General features: G+C 41.1%; 1 protein-coding gene across 1 annotated transcript in view; it reads left to right on the top strand.

Moving 5' to 3' along the window:
- The window catches only part of LOC128691933 (ferric-chelate reductase 1), a 71501-nt gene extending 54779 nt beyond the window's left edge, over positions 1-16722 (top strand). The window contains exons 2-3 of the mRNA XM_070101057.1: positions 1694-1901; positions 12589-16722. Of these exons, the coding sequence (XP_069957158.1) occupies positions 1694-1901; positions 12589-12676 (296 nt within the window). The 3' untranslated portion in view covers positions 12677-16722. The remainder of the gene's footprint in view (positions 1-1693; positions 1902-12588) is intronic.
- The last annotated feature ends 763 nt before the right edge of the window (positions 16723-17485 follow it).

The raw sequence follows: 17485 nt of genomic DNA, 5'->3' as shown, positions 1-17485 counted from the left end.
TATACAGTATACAATAACCTTTATGCAAGCTTATACAGTATACAATAACCTTTATGCAAGCTTATACAGTATACAATAACCTTTATGCAAGCTTATACAGTATACAATAACCTTTATGCAAGCTTATACAGTATACAATAACCTTTATGCAAGCTAACCTATAAGCTTAGTATACAATAACCTTTATGCAAGCTTATACAGTATACAATAACCTTTATGCAAGCTTATACAGTATACAATAACCTTTATGCAAGCTTATACAGTATACAATAACCTTTATGCAAGCTTATACAGTATACAATAACCTTTATGCAAGCTTATACAGTATACAATAACCTTTATGCAAGCTTATACAGTATACAATAACCTTTATGCAAGCTTATACAGTATACAATAACCTTTATGCAAGCTTATACAGTATACAATAACCTTTATGCAAGCTTATACAGTATACAATAACCTTTATGCTTATAGTATACAATAACCTTTATGCAAGCTTATACAGTATACAATAACCTTTATGTTATGCAAGCTTATACAGTATACAGTATACAATAACCTTTATGCAAGCTTATACAGTATACAATAACCTTTATGCAAGCTTATACAGTATACAATAACCTTTATGCAAGCTTATACAGTATACAATAACCTTTATGCAAGCTTATACAGTATACAATAACCTTTATGCAAGCTTATACAGTATACAATAACCTTTATGCAAGCTTATACAGTATACAATAACCTTTATGCAAGCTTATACAGTATACAATAACCTTTATGCAAGCTTATACAGTATACAATAACCTCTATGCAAGCTTATACAGTATACAATAACCTTTATGCAAGCTTATACAGTATACAATAACCTTTATGCAAGCTTATACAGTATACAATAACCTTTATGCAAGCTTATACAGTATACAATAACCTTTATGCAAGCTTATACAGTATACAATAACCTTTATGCAAGCTTATACAGTATACAATAACCTTTATGCAAGCTTATATAGTATACAATAACCTTTATGCAAGCTTATACAGTATACAATAACCTTTATGCAAGCTTATATAGTATACAATAACCTTTATGCAAGCTTATACAGTATACAATAACCTTTATGCAAGCTTATACAGTATACAATAACCTTTATGCAAGCTTATACAGTATACAATAACCTTTATGCAAGCTTATACAGTATACAATAACCTTTATGCAAGCTTATACAGTATACAATAACCTTTATGCAAGCTTATATAGTATACAATAACGTTTATGCAAGCTTATACAGTATACAATAACCTTTATGCAAGCTTATACAGTATACAATAACCTTTATGCAAGCTTATACAGTATACAATAACCTTTATGCAAGCTTATACAGTATACAATAACCTTTATGCAAGCTTATACAGTATACAATAATCTGTATGCAAGCTTATACAGTATACAATAACCTTTATGCAAGCTTATACAGTATACAATAATCTGTATGTAAGCTTATACAGTATACAATAACCTTTATGCAAGCTTATACAGTATACAATAATCTGTATGCAAGCTTATACAGTATACAATAATCTTTATGCAAGCTTATACAGTATACAATAACCTTTATGCAAGCTTATACAGTATACAATAACCTTTATGCAAGCTTATACAGTATACAATAACCTTTATGCACCATTTCAGTGTACATCGAGGGCCCACCCTTCAAGGGGTTCTTCATCCAAGGCCGCGACGCACACACTAACGAGTGGATCGGAGAATTCGACAAGAGTGACGACACTGAGAGTCACCCAGAGTGCTCGGCTGTGACACACGGGAACCCGAGACCCAAGTCCCGGGTCATCCTCACCTGGAGAGCTCCTCTCGACCGCTCAGGAACTGTTACCTTCACGTACGTACTTACTCAATGTTTACTTACGTACCTACTGCCTCTTTATGTACGTACTTACTGCCTCTTTATGTACGTACTTACTGCCTCTTTACGTACGTACTTACTGCCTCTTTAGGCACGTACTTGCTGCCTCTTTACGTACGTACTTACTGCCTCTTTACGTACGTACTTACTGCCTCTTTATGTACGTACTTACTGCCTCTTTACGTACGTACTTACTGCCTCTTTAGGCACGTACTTGCTGCCTCTTTACGTACGTACCTACTGCCTCTTTATGTACGTACTTACTGCCTCTTTATGTACGTACTTACTGCCTCTTTACGTACGTACTTACTGCCTCTTTAGGCACGTACTTGCTGCCTCTTTACGTACGTACTTACTGCCTCTTTACGTACGTACTTACTGCCTCTTTACTTACGTACTTTCTGTCTCTTTACGTGCGTACTTACTGCCTCTATACGTACTTACTGCCTCTTTACGTAAGTACGTACTTCCTCTTTATGTACGTACTTACTGCCTCTTTACGTACGTACTGCCTCTTTACGTACGTACTTACTGCCTCTTTACGTACGTACTTACTGCCTCTTTACGTACGTACTTACTGTCTCTTTACGTACGTACTTACTGCCTCCATACGTACTTACTGCCTCTTTATGTACGTACGCACTGCCTCTTTACGTACGTACTGCCTCTACGTACGTATTTACTTCCTCTTTATGTACGTACTTACTGCCTCTTTACGTGCGTACTTACTGCCTCTTTACGTACGTACTGCCTCTTTACGTACGTACTTACTGCCTCTTTACGTACGTACTGCCTCTTTATGTACGTACTTACTGCCTCTTTATGCACGTTTTTACTTCTTCTTTACGTCCGTACTGCCTCTACGTACTTACTGCCTCTATACGTACTTACTGCCTCTTTACGCACGTACGTACTGCCTCTTTACGTACGTACTTAGTGCCTCTTTACGTACGTACTTACTGCCTCTTTATGTACTTGCTGCCTCTTTACGTAAGTACGTACTTCCTCTTTATGTACGTACTTACTGCCTCTTTACGTACGTACTGCCTCTTTACGTACGTACTTACTGCCTCTTTACGTACGTACTTACTGCCTCTTTACGTACGTACTTACTGTCTCTTTACGTACGTACTTACTGCCTCCATACGTACTTACTGCCTCTTTATGTACGTACGCACTGCCTCTTTACGTACGTACTGCCTCTACGTACGTATTTACTTCCTCTTTATGTACGTACTTACTGCCTCTTTACGTGCGTACTTACTGCCTCTTTACGTACGTACTGCCTCTTTACGTACGTACTTACTGCCTCTTTACGTACGTACTGCCTCTTTATGTACGTACTTACTGCCTCTTTATGCACGTTTTTACTTCTTCTTTACGTCCGTACTGCCTCTACGTACTTACTGCCTCTATACGTACTTACTGCCTCTTTACACACGTACGTACTGCCTCTTTACGTACGTACTTAGTGCCTCTTTACGTACGTACTTACTGCCTCTTTATGTACTTGCTGCCTCTTTACGTACGTACTTACTGCCTCTACGTACGTACTTACTGCTTCTTTACGTACGTACTTACTGCCTCTTTACGTACGTGCTTACTGCCTCTTTACGTACGTAATTGCTGCCTCTTTACGTACGTACTGCCTCTTTACGTACATGCTTACTGCCTCTTTACGTACGTACTTGCTGCCTCTTTACGTACGTACTGTCTCTTTACGTACGTACTTACTGCCTCTTTACGTACGTACTTACTGCCTCTTTACGTACGTACTTACTGCCTCTTTACGTACGTACTTACTGCTTCTACGTACGTACGTACTGCCTCTTTACGTACGTACTTACTGCCTCTTTTTTTTTTTTACACAGGGTTTGACAAGGTTTAGGATCCCTAGTTTTATTGACAAGCTATTTACAGGTTAAGGATTCCTAACTTTATTGGCAAGCTAAGAGCTGTTACCTACATCAGCTCATTTGAAAGCATTTTTATTGTTATGAGACATACAAGTAGGGAACAGGATGAAGTTGGAGCCATCTGTGGGCCAGCATTTTCATTTGATCAACTGACTTTATCTCGTTGACATCATTATGCTGTACGAATGTGTTCCATACTCGAGTCATCCTGGGTATGTATGATCTCAGATGGAGTGATGTTCTGGGGAAGGGTACAGCCAGAGTGAAGTTGCTGCTTTCTGCCCGTCTTGTGGCATAAAAGCTTGTTTCACGCTGTCCTCGAAGTGGATCCAAGTGTGGTACTTTGACAGTATTGGCCTTGTACATAACAGTAAGGCCACCCACATCCCTCCTGTGTTGAAGGCTCTGCTGAAATGACAGATCTATCCAGGATGGGTCCAGGCGAGAGATGAGACGTCTTGCTCTGTTCTCTACTCTGTCAAGCAGTCGCAGATGAGAGGGGGGGGGGCAGGCAAACCAAGAAAGTGGAGCATACTCAAGGTGTGAGCGTACTTGTGCCTCGTACAGAATCTTGCAACCCCTACTGTCAAGCAGATGCGAGATACGGCGAAGTGCTGTAAGCTTCCTGGCTGCCTTGTTTGCAAGATTTACAACATGGTACTTCATTGTTAGTTTGGAGTCAAATTTTACCCCAAGGATATCAGCTTCTTCTCCAGGTGCCAACACCCTCCCATTCATCCTTACTACTGCACCAGCATTACCATCATGGTGCCTAGAGATGATCATCACTTGCATTTTCTCAGGTGCAAATGTTACTTGCCATCTATTTCCCCAAGCTGATATAGCTCTCAGCTGGTGATTGATGTAGCTTAGAGCAGATGGCATTTCTTCTCTTGGATAAGTGAATGTCAGTGTACAGTCGTCTGCATATGCATGGGAGTCTGGGATGAGATGAAGAAGGTCGTTGAAGTAGACATTCCATAACAATGGTCCCAGTACGCTTCCTTGTGGAACACTTGCCCCAATAGGATGTCTTGCTGATTCCGTTCCATTGAGAACTACACTTAGAGATCTACCGTGAAGGTAATCACTGAGGAGACATAGCGTAGAGCCTGCAATTCCCAGTGCTTGAAGTTTTGCTAAGAGGCCCTGGTGCCACACCCGGTCGAAAGCGCCAGCAATGTCCAGTGCTACCACACAGCTGACTTTGGATTCATCCAGTGACTGGTGCCACTTAGTGGAGAGGTTTAACAACAGATCAGCAGCAGAGTAACCTTTCCTGAAGCCATATTGACGGTCACAAAGTAGTGAGTGGTAGTCAAAAAACTCTGTCATTTGTCTTGAGATTATTGTCTCAAGGATCTTACCAGTGATTGACAGGAGTGACACTGGTCTGTAGTTGCTGATTTCTGCTCTGCTCTTCTTTTTGTGAACAGGGGCTACATTTGCCTCTTTCCATAGAGAGGGCCATTTACACTGTACTAGGCAGTGCTGAAAGATGCGAGTTAGAGGTGCTGCTAGCTGGTCTGCACATCTTCTCAGCAATCTTGGGCTCAACTTGTCTGGGCCCACAGCCTTTTCTTGGTCAAGCGATTTAAGAAGGAAATGCACCTCCTTCTGCCTTATTGTCACCACTGACAGTTTTAACACAGTTCTTGCAGCTAGCCAAGGAGGGTCCCTTGCTGGATCAGGAACTTGCATTTTGGTAGCAAAGTGTTCAGGAAAGAGGTCCGCCTTCTCTTGACTACTAGTAGAGGTGGTCCCATCCTGTCGATTTAGAGGTGGAATAAGTTCATCAGGCAGATAACCTTGTCTGTCCTTGACCAGGGACCACCAGGTTTTGGAGCCTACCCTACCTGATGCTAGCTTTCTTTTAGTGTCCACCTCCCATTTAGCAGTGGCCCACTTTTGAACATCACCCATATGCCTACAGGCTTGCCTGTGCAAGTTCCTGTTATAGGTGGTAGGATGTCTCTTATACATTCGCCATGCTTTGTACTTAGCAATAACAGCCTCTCTACAACGAAAGCCAAACCAAGGCTGATCTGTAGGCTTTGTCACATATTGCCGGTGAGGAATGTGTTCTTGTTGTAGATTAAGGATGTGCCCAGTGAAGGCTTTCACTTGGTTATCAACATCCCCTTGGAGAAGAGCATTCCAATCGGTGGTGGCGAGCTCAGAGCAAAGGGCTGGCCAATTACCCCTTTCTCATGACCAGGTTGTGCGTGTGGACTCCTCACCTCGTTCTGTTGGGATCTTAAGTGTCGTAAAAACAACCTTGTGGTCAGACGATCCAACGTAGCCGAGGGGTTGACAAGTGACTATGCCTTCTGCCAGATCACTCACTACTGGGTCAAGGGAGGAGCCAGAGATGTGAGTAGGGAAATTAACAAAGTTTCTCATGTCAAATACTACAAGAAGGTCATCAAAGTCCCTCTGTATAAGGTGTTGGTTGAGGTCACCAACAATTATAATATGTTGACAATTGTGTTGTAGCAGAAGGGAGTCAATATTTACCATTAGGAAGTTGATGGGATCTGCATGCTCCCACTGAGGTCTGTACATTGCACATGTTAGTACAGAGGTACTAGTGTTTATGCATAGCTTGAAGAACATCATTTCAAGATGTGTAGGGGTGGCAACATCAATGTGCTGGGCATGAACACTTTTAGAGAAGCACATAGCAACACCTCCTTGCCCTTGCCTGTCTCTTCTCATCCATGAGGTGTAGCCAGCAATTCTTGCAAAATTTTCTGGAGTCCTGTCATCCAAAAATGTTTCAACAGCAGCTATCACGTCGGGACGTCGAGTGTTCACAAAACTATGTGTGAGCTCTCCAACATTAGTAATGAAACCTCTAATGTTGGCCGACAGGATGCTGATAGACTGGCTCCTCATGATGTTGTGGTCAGCTTGAGGTGGTGGGTGTGTGTAGGGCATGTAAGGTGCCTGCCCTTGAGAGAGGTAGGGTACTGAGACAGCTGCAGGGATGTAGGTCTGTGGTCTTGTATAAGGCACAATACCACCTGCTGGGCTGGGATAGGAGTAGCTGAGTGGGTGACGTGTGAGTGTGTTCACTAATTCAGAGATCCTGCTGGTTTGTTCTGAGAACAGGTCTCTAAACAGGTGGTCCTGTCTGTCAAGTTCCTTTTTCTTCCGACACTGGTCCTCCTGATGTCCTTTCTTGTAGCAGTAATTGCACCTGGTATCTCGCAGGCAGTTGTTGGCGGTGTGCCCCTTCCGGTGACAGCGAGAGCACAGTCTGGGTGCCTGGGTGCCTGGGTGCCTGGGTGCCTGGGTGCCTGGGTGCCTGGGTGCCTGGGTGCCTGGGAGGGTGGACCAGGATTTGTTACACCTCCTGTGTTTTGCAGATTTTTCCTCTTTACATACGTACTTACTGCCTCTTTATGTATGTACTTACTGGCTCTTTACGTACGTACTTACTGTCTCTTTACGTACGTAATTAATGCCTCTTTACGTATGTACTTACTGTCTCTTTACGTACGTACTTACTGTCTCTTTACGTACGTAATTAATGCCTCTTTACGTATGTACTTACTGTCTCTTTACGTACGTACTTACTGTCTCTTTACGTACGTAATTAATGCCTCTTTATGTATGTACTTACTGGCTCTTTACGTACGTACTTACTGTCTCTTTACGTACGTAATTAATGCCTCTTTACGTATGTACTTACTGGCTCTTTACGTACGTACTTACTGTCTCTTTACGTACGTAATTAATGCCTCTTTACGTATGTACTTACTGTCTCTTTACGTACGTACTTACTGTCTCTTTACGTACGTAATTAATGCCTCTTTACGTATGTACTTACTGTCTCTTTACGTACGTACTTACTGTCTCTTTACGTACGTAATTAATGCCTCTTTATGTATGTACTTACTGGCTCTTTACGTACGTACTTACTGTCTCTTTACGTACGTAATTAATGCCTCTTTACGTATGTACTTACTGCCTGTTTACGTACGTACTTACTGTCTCTTTACGTACGTAATTAATGCCTCTTTATGTATGTACTTACTGGCTCTTTACGTACGTACTTACTGTCTCTTTACGTACGTAATTAATGCCTCTTTACGTATGTACTTACTGCCTGTTTACGTACGTACTTACTGTCTCTTTACGTACGTAATTAATGCCTCTTTACGTATGTACTTACTGCCTGTTTACGTACGTACTTACTGCCTCACACAAACTCATACACACGCACACACACATACACACAACACACACACATACACATACACAAAACACACACACACACATATATACAACACATACACACATATACAACACATACACACACACACACACACACACACAATATATATATATATATATATATATATACATATATAGATATATATTATACATATATATATATATATATATATATATATATATATATATATATATATATATATATAAAGAGGCCATATGTTCAACAAGAATGCTACCTTAACACTCTACCATAACATTGGAGAAGGTTAATAAGACGAGTTTTGTAACAGAGAGAGAGAAACCACGAAACAAGTGGTTTTAATCATTTAGCAAACTGCGGCGGCACGCCAGGGTGACAATGTGACGTGGGGTCGAACCCAGGTCTGCCACAGTTTGGTGTATATGTGTATGTGTAACAATAACTTTTAATTAGAATTCAGGATTACGAAACAAGTAACTAAAACTTGGAATGTTTACTAGAAGAGTTTTAGTTTAATGTATAATATAATGTTAGGATTAACATAAAATAAGGAGTTTAACTCTTACATTTCTCTTGGTACATACCAGTACATTGATATGAATAAATGAAACTCTTGAGGTCGAAATTTGTACTAAGTTCACCAATAATATGCACCTATAATGGTTATTAAGATTTATCCACAAAGTAACTTACAATGGTTATAAAGACTTAGCTGAATTATCAATTCAGAGTATACCAGAAATAACAGAGTATACCAGAACTCGTAAGTGACGGACTTAGTCTCATTCCCATCCAGCATGACTTAGAAGAGCATAGACCACAAATTAACCCACAAGGCCAACAAGGCTTGTTCAGTCAACTGAAAGATTAATTCGCTAGAGTATACTCGAAAGTGACAAGCTTAAGAAAGGGAGTCGAGTATGAAAGTGACAAGCTTAAGAAAGGGAGTCGAGTATGAAAGTGACAAGCTTAAGAAAGGGAGTCGAGTATGAAAGTGACAAGCTTAAGAAAGGGAGTCGAGTATGAAAGTGACAAGCTTAAGAAAGGGAGTCGAGTATGAAAGTGACAAGCTTAAGAAAGGGAGTCGAGTATGAAAGTGACAAGCTTAAGAAAGGGAGTCGAGTATGAAAGTGACAAGCTTAAGAAAGGGAGTCGAGTATGAAAGTGACAAGCTTAAGAAAGGGAGTCGAGTATGAAAGTGACAAGCTTAAGAAAGGGAGTCGAGTATGAAAGGAAAACGACCACAAGAGAGAACCTGACACGTCTCTTATGAGATAACTGAGTGAGGTATGCTCCCTTGGCTATGCAAGCCCGGACTTCAGACTACTCCGCCAAGCCCGGACTGACTTCAGACTACTCCGCCAAGCCCGGACTGACTTGAGACTACTCCGCCCAGCCCGGACTGACTTGAGACTACTCCGCCCAGCCCGGTCTGACTTGAGACTACTCCGCCCAGCCCGGACTGACTTGAGACTACTCCGCCCAGCCCGGACTGACTTGAGACTACTCCGCCCAGCCCGGACTGACTTGAGACTACTCCGTCAAGCCCGGACTGACTTGAGACTACTCCGTCAAGCCCGGACTGACTTGAGACTACTCCGCCAAGCCCGGACTGACTTGAGACTACTCCGCCAAGCCCGGACTGACTTGAGACTACTCCGTCAAGCCCGGACTGACTTGAGACTACTCCGCCAAGCCCGGACTGACTTGAGACTACTCCGTCAAGCCCGGACTGACTTGAGACTACTCCGCCCAGCCCGGACTGACTTGAGACTACTCCGCCCAGCCCGGTCTGACTTGAGACTACTCCGCCCAGCCCGGACTGACTTGAGACTACTCCGTCAAGCCCGGACTGACTTGAGACTACTCCGCCAAGCCCGGACTGACTTGAGACTACTCCGCCCAGCCCGGACTGACTTGAGACTACTCCGCCAAGCCCGGACTGACTTGAGACTACTCCGCCAAGCCCGGACTGACTTGAGACTACTCCGTCAAGCCCGGACTGACTTGAGACTACTCCGCCAAGCCCGGACTGACTTGAGACTACTCCGTCAAGCCCGGACTGACTTGAGACTACTCCGCCCAGCCCGGACTGACTTGAGACTACTCCGCCAAGCCCGGACTGACTTGAGACTACTCCGCCAAGCCCGGACTGACTTGAGACTACTCCGCCAAGCCCGGACTGACTTGAGACTACTCCGTCAAGCCTGGACTGACTTGAGACTACTCCGCCAAGCCCGGACTGACTTGAGACTACTCCGCCAAGCCTTACAATACCTGGTGACACGGACGGTGCGAGGGACCGCCACACACTAACAACCTAACGACAGTGAACAAGGTTGCTACTCAGTGTAGCGACTATCAATTAAATAAACAACCTGCCTATCAACATAGCTAACAATATAAGGGCAGATAATACTATAAAGCACAATAGACATTATTTTAGCTAATAATAATGTCATCGGTAATATAATATTAAGTGAATAACAAAATATTTGCACACAATATTAATTATTAACTTTGGGTCCAATCAGAGGACGCAACACTCTCGCTATATATATATATATATATATATATATATATATATATATATATATATATATATATATATATATATATATATATATATACATGTATATATATATATGTATATGTCGTGCCGAATAGGCAGAACTTGCCATCTTGGCTTAAATAGCAACGTTCATCTTGCCATATAGGACAAGTGAAAATTTGTGTATGCAATAATTTCGCCAAAATCATTCTGAACCTAACGAAAAAAAATATATTTGATTGTGGTTTAGTATTAAATTATTGTAAACAAATCTAAAATATATTTAGTTGGGTTACGCTAAAATAAATTGTTCTTGTTATAATAAGGTTAGGTAAGTTTTCTAAGTTCCTTTTGGTACAAAATTATAAATTTTTACATCAACATTAATAAAAAAAATATATCTTTAAACGTATAAGAGAAAATTTTATAAAGGACTTAATTTTAAATGAGTTCTTGCTAATTGACCAGTTTTACATATTCGGCACGACATATATATATATATATATATATATATATATATATATATATATATATATATATATATATATATATATATATATATATATATATATATATATATATACAAAACGATGAGTTGCAGCATTCAGAGGAAAGTGAGAGTGTCTAAGTGTCTAGCGTCAAAAAAACCTCAGTTGAGAAACCACTTTCAGTGGTCTCTCAAAACCGGTTTCTTGAGAAACCGGAACATTAACCGTACCTTAGGATGTATTATACAATTTTCCTTTTATTTTTAGCTGAATTCGCGATTGTATTTTTTCTGGCCTCGTGAGAGTGTGTTAAGGTTTAGTCAGGGTTATTGTTGTTAAATTTGTGGGTTAGACAGTGAGTTAGGAAGTGGAATACTAGAAAGATGATCTTAGTGTGGTGCTACAGTAGGCTAGCTAGGATGTATTGAAAGACTTAGTACACTGAGACAAGCTGGGAAATGTTGAGGGATGTGTTTCAGTGGCTGAGACAAGCTGGGATATGTTGAGGGATGTGTTCCAGTAACTGAGACAAGCTGGGAAATGTTGAGGGATGTGTTTCATTGGCTGAGACAAGCTGGGATATGTTGAGAGATGTGTTTCATTGGCTGAGACAAGCTGGGATATGTTGAGAGATGTGTTTCATTGGCTGAGACAAGCTGGGATATGTTGAGAGATGTGTTTCATTGGCTGAGACAAGCTAGGATATGTTGAGGGATGTGTTTCATTGGCTGAGACAAGCTAGGATATGTTGAGGGATGTGTTTCATTGGCTGAGACAAGCTAGGATATGTTGAGGGATGTGTTTCATTGGCTGAGACAAGCTAGGATATGTTGAGGGATGTGTTTCATTGGCTGAGACAAGCTAGGATATGTTGAGGGATGTGTTTCATTGGCTGAGACAAGCTAGGATATGTTGAGGGATGTGTTTCATTGGCTGAGACAAGCTGGGATATGTTGAGAGATGTGTTTCATTGGCTGAGACAAGCTGGGAAATGTTGAGGGATGTGTTTCATTGGTTGAGACAAGCTAGGAAATGTTGACAGACGTGTTTCAAGCTGAGAAATGTTGAAACACTTGCTGATGTTACCACAGCGAGCTACAAAAAAGTATTGCGGTGCTGTAGAAGTGTGTTGAAAACAGTTGTGTATTGAGAAACATGACATAATTAGTACTGGTTGATAACTTAGCATCTTCCATGTAGAGTACATAAGGTTACCACAGTAAAAATAAGGTCAAAAGGTCATCTAAATACTTTTGTCCATACGGACATATTCTCCTAAGAATTTCCCTTTTGCAGTGGAACCTCGGTACTCGAACTCAATTCGTTCCAGAAGGTTGTTCGAGAACCGAGGTTCCACTGTACTGTGGATATCTTACATAATTAATATTATTATATGACTGTTTTCTTATAAATATTAAGTACGTATGGGGGCAGCTGGAGATAGAATTATGGTACAGCCTACTAATGCCTATTTTTTTTTTTACAGGGGGACTATCTTGAATAGTTACAGCGTGTACTGGTCTGACCTGATAGCCAATGTGGTACCCAGATCAACTGTGCCCAGGTTGGGTTAAACTGTCAGCCCACAACTACAACCTGACTCTCTCCAGCGTCCAGCACACTCAACCCCAACTTCCAACCCACTCTAAGATTCCATCAACCTCGTCTCCACCCACTACCCATTCCTCGTTCCTATTGTTTGCAGTTATCTTCGCCAAAAGGAGAATTTTCGCCACTATTGTTTAGTTATCTTTATAAAAAGTATCGCTTTTGTCCCTGTTGTTTGCAGTTATCTTAGCAAAAGTATTTTTTTTTTTGTCCCTGTTTACAGTTACCTTTGTAAAAGAAATTCTTTTACACATTTTTCCTCGCAGTGAATATCAGCTGACAATGTCCTTGTCAGTTCTGATTGTTAGATAATATTATGATGTCATTTGGATGTATTGCATATTTCTGCAGCCATGTCAGAGCAGTACAGTACAGGTACTACTGAGGTGATCTAGGGAGACTCCTGCTTCAGTACAAGTACTACTGAGGTGATCTAGGGAGACTCCTGCTTCAGTACAAGTACTACTGAGGTGATCTAGGGAGACTCCTGCTTCAGTACAAGTACTACTGAGGTGATCTAGGGAGACTCCTGCTGAAGTACAAGTACAACTGAGGTGATCTAGGGAGACTCCTGCTTCAGTACAAGTACTACTGAGGTGATCTAGGGAGACTCCTGCTGAAGTACAAGTACTACTGAGGTGATCTAGGGAGACTCCTGCTGAAGTACAGGTACTACTGAGGTGATCTAGGGAGACTCCTGCTGAAGTACAAGTACTACTGAGGTGATCTAGGGAGACTCCTGCTGAAGTACAGGTACTACTGAGGTGATCTAGGGAGACTCCTGCTGAAGTACAAGTACTACTGAGGTGATCTAGGGAGACTCCTGCTGAAGTACAGGTACTACTGAGGTGATCTAGGGAGACTCCTGCTGAAGTACAAGTACTACTGAGGTGATCTAGGGAGACTCCTGCTGAAGTACAAGTACTACTGAGGTGATCTAGGGAGACTCCTGCTGAAAGACAGGAAGTAACATGATCTCTGCCATAGCTGCAAGAGATAAAGCTAATGACTCACAGAACGGGCAGGATTTAAACTAGGTATATTTTTGTACACTAGAGAGCTTGTCATGGACCCCACTGTAACCATAAAAATTAATGTAGTGGTTAGAGCACTGGGCTGCTTATTGTAGGGCCGACTTGTCAATGGGTTTCAGTCCTGCCTGTTCAGTCACATTATTACGATTTCGATATTCATTAATAATATCTTTGAAGGAGCTCTATTTAGATCTTGCAACAGCCATACCAGTGTGAGATTCGTCTGTAAAAGCCTGCATTTGCACCCATAGTGGGGCCCAGTCTAGCCTTCCTAGTACATATATAGAAATATAAGTGGTTGGGTGAGTCGTAATAGGCTAGCATGGTATAGTAGTTAAAGCATTGGCCTGATAGTTTTAGTACTGGCTTGCCATGGGTTTAAATCCTCTCCGTTCCGTGGGGTGTTCATGTGTGTGTTGAGTGTGTGTACACCTCTCATACCTGTGAGTGTGTAAAGTACACACATGTAAACTTCAGGATGCTATCTTGTATACTACGTTAGGTAAACCAGGAACTTGACCAAGGATTAAGTGTATAACTGGGCCAAGTTATGTCATATACACTGGACCGGTGAGGTGCAGGGATCAACAGAGACTAGCTGAAGATATAATATATATATAGATCTAATAGATATAATCATAACTATATTTTTAAATGGATGGAGGTGTAAGCCAGCGTAAGGCTTCGGTCAGATGACCAAAAGCTCCAGTTGTGGGTCATATGACTAAGACCTGCGTCAGGAAACACTTGTCCTGTTTCCTAACAAGTGTTACTAAACTTAGCTAATTCTAAGACAGTTACCCAAAACATCGACAGTTTGAACCTGTCAGAAGCGTTCTTAACAACTGTTCGTAGCCCCAATTACTGTCGGCCAATAACTGTCAACCAATATCTGTCAAGTAGTAACTGTCAACTAATAACTGTCAACCAATATCTGTCAAGTAGTAACTGTCAACTAATAACTGTCAACCAATATCTGTCAAGTAGTAACTGTCAACTAATAACTGTCAACCAATATCTGTCAAGTAGTAACTGTCAACTAATAACTGTCAACCAATATCTGTCAAGTAGTAACTGTCAACTAATAACTGTCAACCAATATCTGTCAAGTAGTAACTGTCAACTAATAACTGTCAACCAATATCTGTCAAGTAGTAACTGTCAACTAATAACTGTCAACCAATATCTGTCAAGTAGTAACTGTCAACTAATAACTGTCAACCAATATCTGTCAAGTAGTAACTGTCAACTAATAACTGTCAACCAATAACTGTTATTTACGGATTCCTCGCCAGGGGTTCAAACCCCTCCCGTTCGGTGTTTTTTTTACTAATCTTTTATTCTCTGTACATAACCTGTGTAACTTTAAGCTTGACAAAGCTCCTGGTGGGCGAAACGTAGCTTGCAACAAAGTTATCATGAAGCTATGAACAGTTTATCACCTACGTTATCTGTTGCACCAGCGAGGTGTTTATATTGTGTCTCATTACTGGTCTGTGACTAAAAATCCCCGGCACTGACGAATTCCGGCATATAAGGCGCACTTTATCCCCACTAATGGTCTTGGAAAATCATCCAGCGTCTTATATGCTCAAGGTCAGGGTCAAGAGTAGGCTTTGTGTTACACTCTAGCAGTTGTTTACTAACGTTACATACCTAACGTTAGTACGTATTCTAATATTTCATATGATCGTGCGCCTTATATGCCGGAAAATACGATATGCCGTAAAATTCCAAACGGTGTCAGTTTTATAAGCCTAGCTAATACTGAGTAGAATAAAGTCCGCCATATTGGTGGACGAACTTGCTCTCCCAACGCAAAATACACCTTAAAAACTTTGCATTTTTATTAATTTCGAATATCCCATTCCTTTGGCTAGGATTTTATCTTCTGGTGCCCTGAGCTCTGCCAGTCACTGCTGCCCCATCCTTGGATACATTTTTCCCTCGGATCTACTGATTAATACCAACGTAAACGTGATTAATATTGCTAATGTATTTTGACGATCTTCACCTTTCCAACCAAAATATTAAGGTGTACACAGACTGTTGTTAAGGAGAGTGCACAAGATTTCATTGTTGACGGCAGTAAATGCTATTCAACTCATTTTTTCAAGGTATATATGAAAACCCGGGTTGAATGATGGACAATTGATCATAGACTGCATCCATGAAGTCACTGTGACAGATTTCTGTATAAAGTAACTCGAATACATTTGTGAATAGAGTGGAGAGATACACGGAAACATGGTGGAAATCACAATAAAACGCGTGATTACAAGTATGAAAAAATACGACAGTGAAAATAAGAAATAAAACGTGAGCGTTTTCATGCTCTTACACTACCTTCAGATACGTGTGTAAACAAATAAGAAAAAGGTACTTGACTGTGACTGGAACAATAGACAAATAACCCGTACGTATGAAAGGGGAGCTTATGAAGACGCATCGGTCCGACTTGCACCATTTACAAAGTCACAGTGTGACTTTGTAAATGTTTCAAGTCCGACCGTTACGTCGTCGTAAGCTCCTCTCTCCCGTGTGCGTGTTATTTGTGTCCTGTATAAACACGAATTTCTTATTTTTCACTTTAGTATTTACCCACACCTCAACGTATTTCTCAGTCCCTACACACTTAAAGTACTTAAATGTCAAGGCTTCAGGTATCCTTGACTGGCAGTATACAAGTGACATACAGCCTTAACGACCCTCGAGTAGTTGAAAACTTTGCAGCCTAATATTCACCAGCCAACATCCACATAAATTGCTTGTGGTGAAGCCAGTCTAGTTTTGGACTAGGTGTGGCCAAGACCCTTCTAGCACAGTTAGACCGGATTGTAGACGTTGCTAGGGAAATCCTAGTGATTCCTGCTGTTGGGTGCCTACATACTAGCCACGATTGTGTAGTTATGGAAATCAGTTGCATGGTAAGTGAAGCCTTTTATATTAATATCGTATATCAAGAAACGCCCCCCCCCCCCCCCCCCAAAAAAAAAATCTATAGTGTATGTGGGTTTTGCACTAGCGTTAGTTGTCTGGTAGCTAGTTGTAATCTGGAAAAAATATTGGGGAAAAGAGATACGTTGCAGGACAAGGTTTCGCTAGGACAACCTTTCGCTCCCTATAAAGCTAAACTATGGAAAAGTAGACTCAAAAGTAGACACACGATTCTTTATTGACTAAGTTTCGCCCACACAGTGGGCTTTATCAAGTCATAAACATCTGTTTGTCCTGATAAAGCCCACTGTGTGGGCGAAACGTTGTCAATAAAAAATCGCATTATACTGCATTTGTGTTTATTTTCCATCGAGGTGGTATTTTATACCATTTATTCTAAACCATGAAAAAATACTACAAGAGAGCAAAACGTTGTCCCATAAGATAAAATTGTCCTGGAACGTTTCTACCTGTAGCTCGTAGCAACGCGATGTGAATCCAGCTGAAATATACACGATGTTTTATTGTATTTCTTTATATGATTTAATATATATATATAAAAACCAGATTTGTGTATTATTTCTGATGCATAATATTAATACACTAATTTATGATTATTAATGATGGGTTATTATTATTATTATTATTATTAAAGATTAGCCGGTATTCTCCCGGCCCGGGCCTTTTCCAAGTGGTGGCCCGGCCTTGGCTCCCTCTTTAGGGAGTGTCTGAGACCTAAGTCTCCCATGGGAGGAGGCACAAGTACCTCCTCATCTTTGGGACCAACTGTCCCCAGGCCTAGCC

The sequence above is a fragment of the Cherax quadricarinatus genome, chromosome 75, assembly GCF_038502225.1.
Source record: "Cherax quadricarinatus isolate ZL_2023a chromosome 75, ASM3850222v1, whole genome shotgun sequence".
Classification (NCBI taxonomy): domain Eukaryota; kingdom Metazoa; phylum Arthropoda; class Malacostraca; order Decapoda; family Parastacidae; genus Cherax; species Cherax quadricarinatus.
This window is presented reverse-complemented; position numbering and strand designations above follow the sequence as displayed.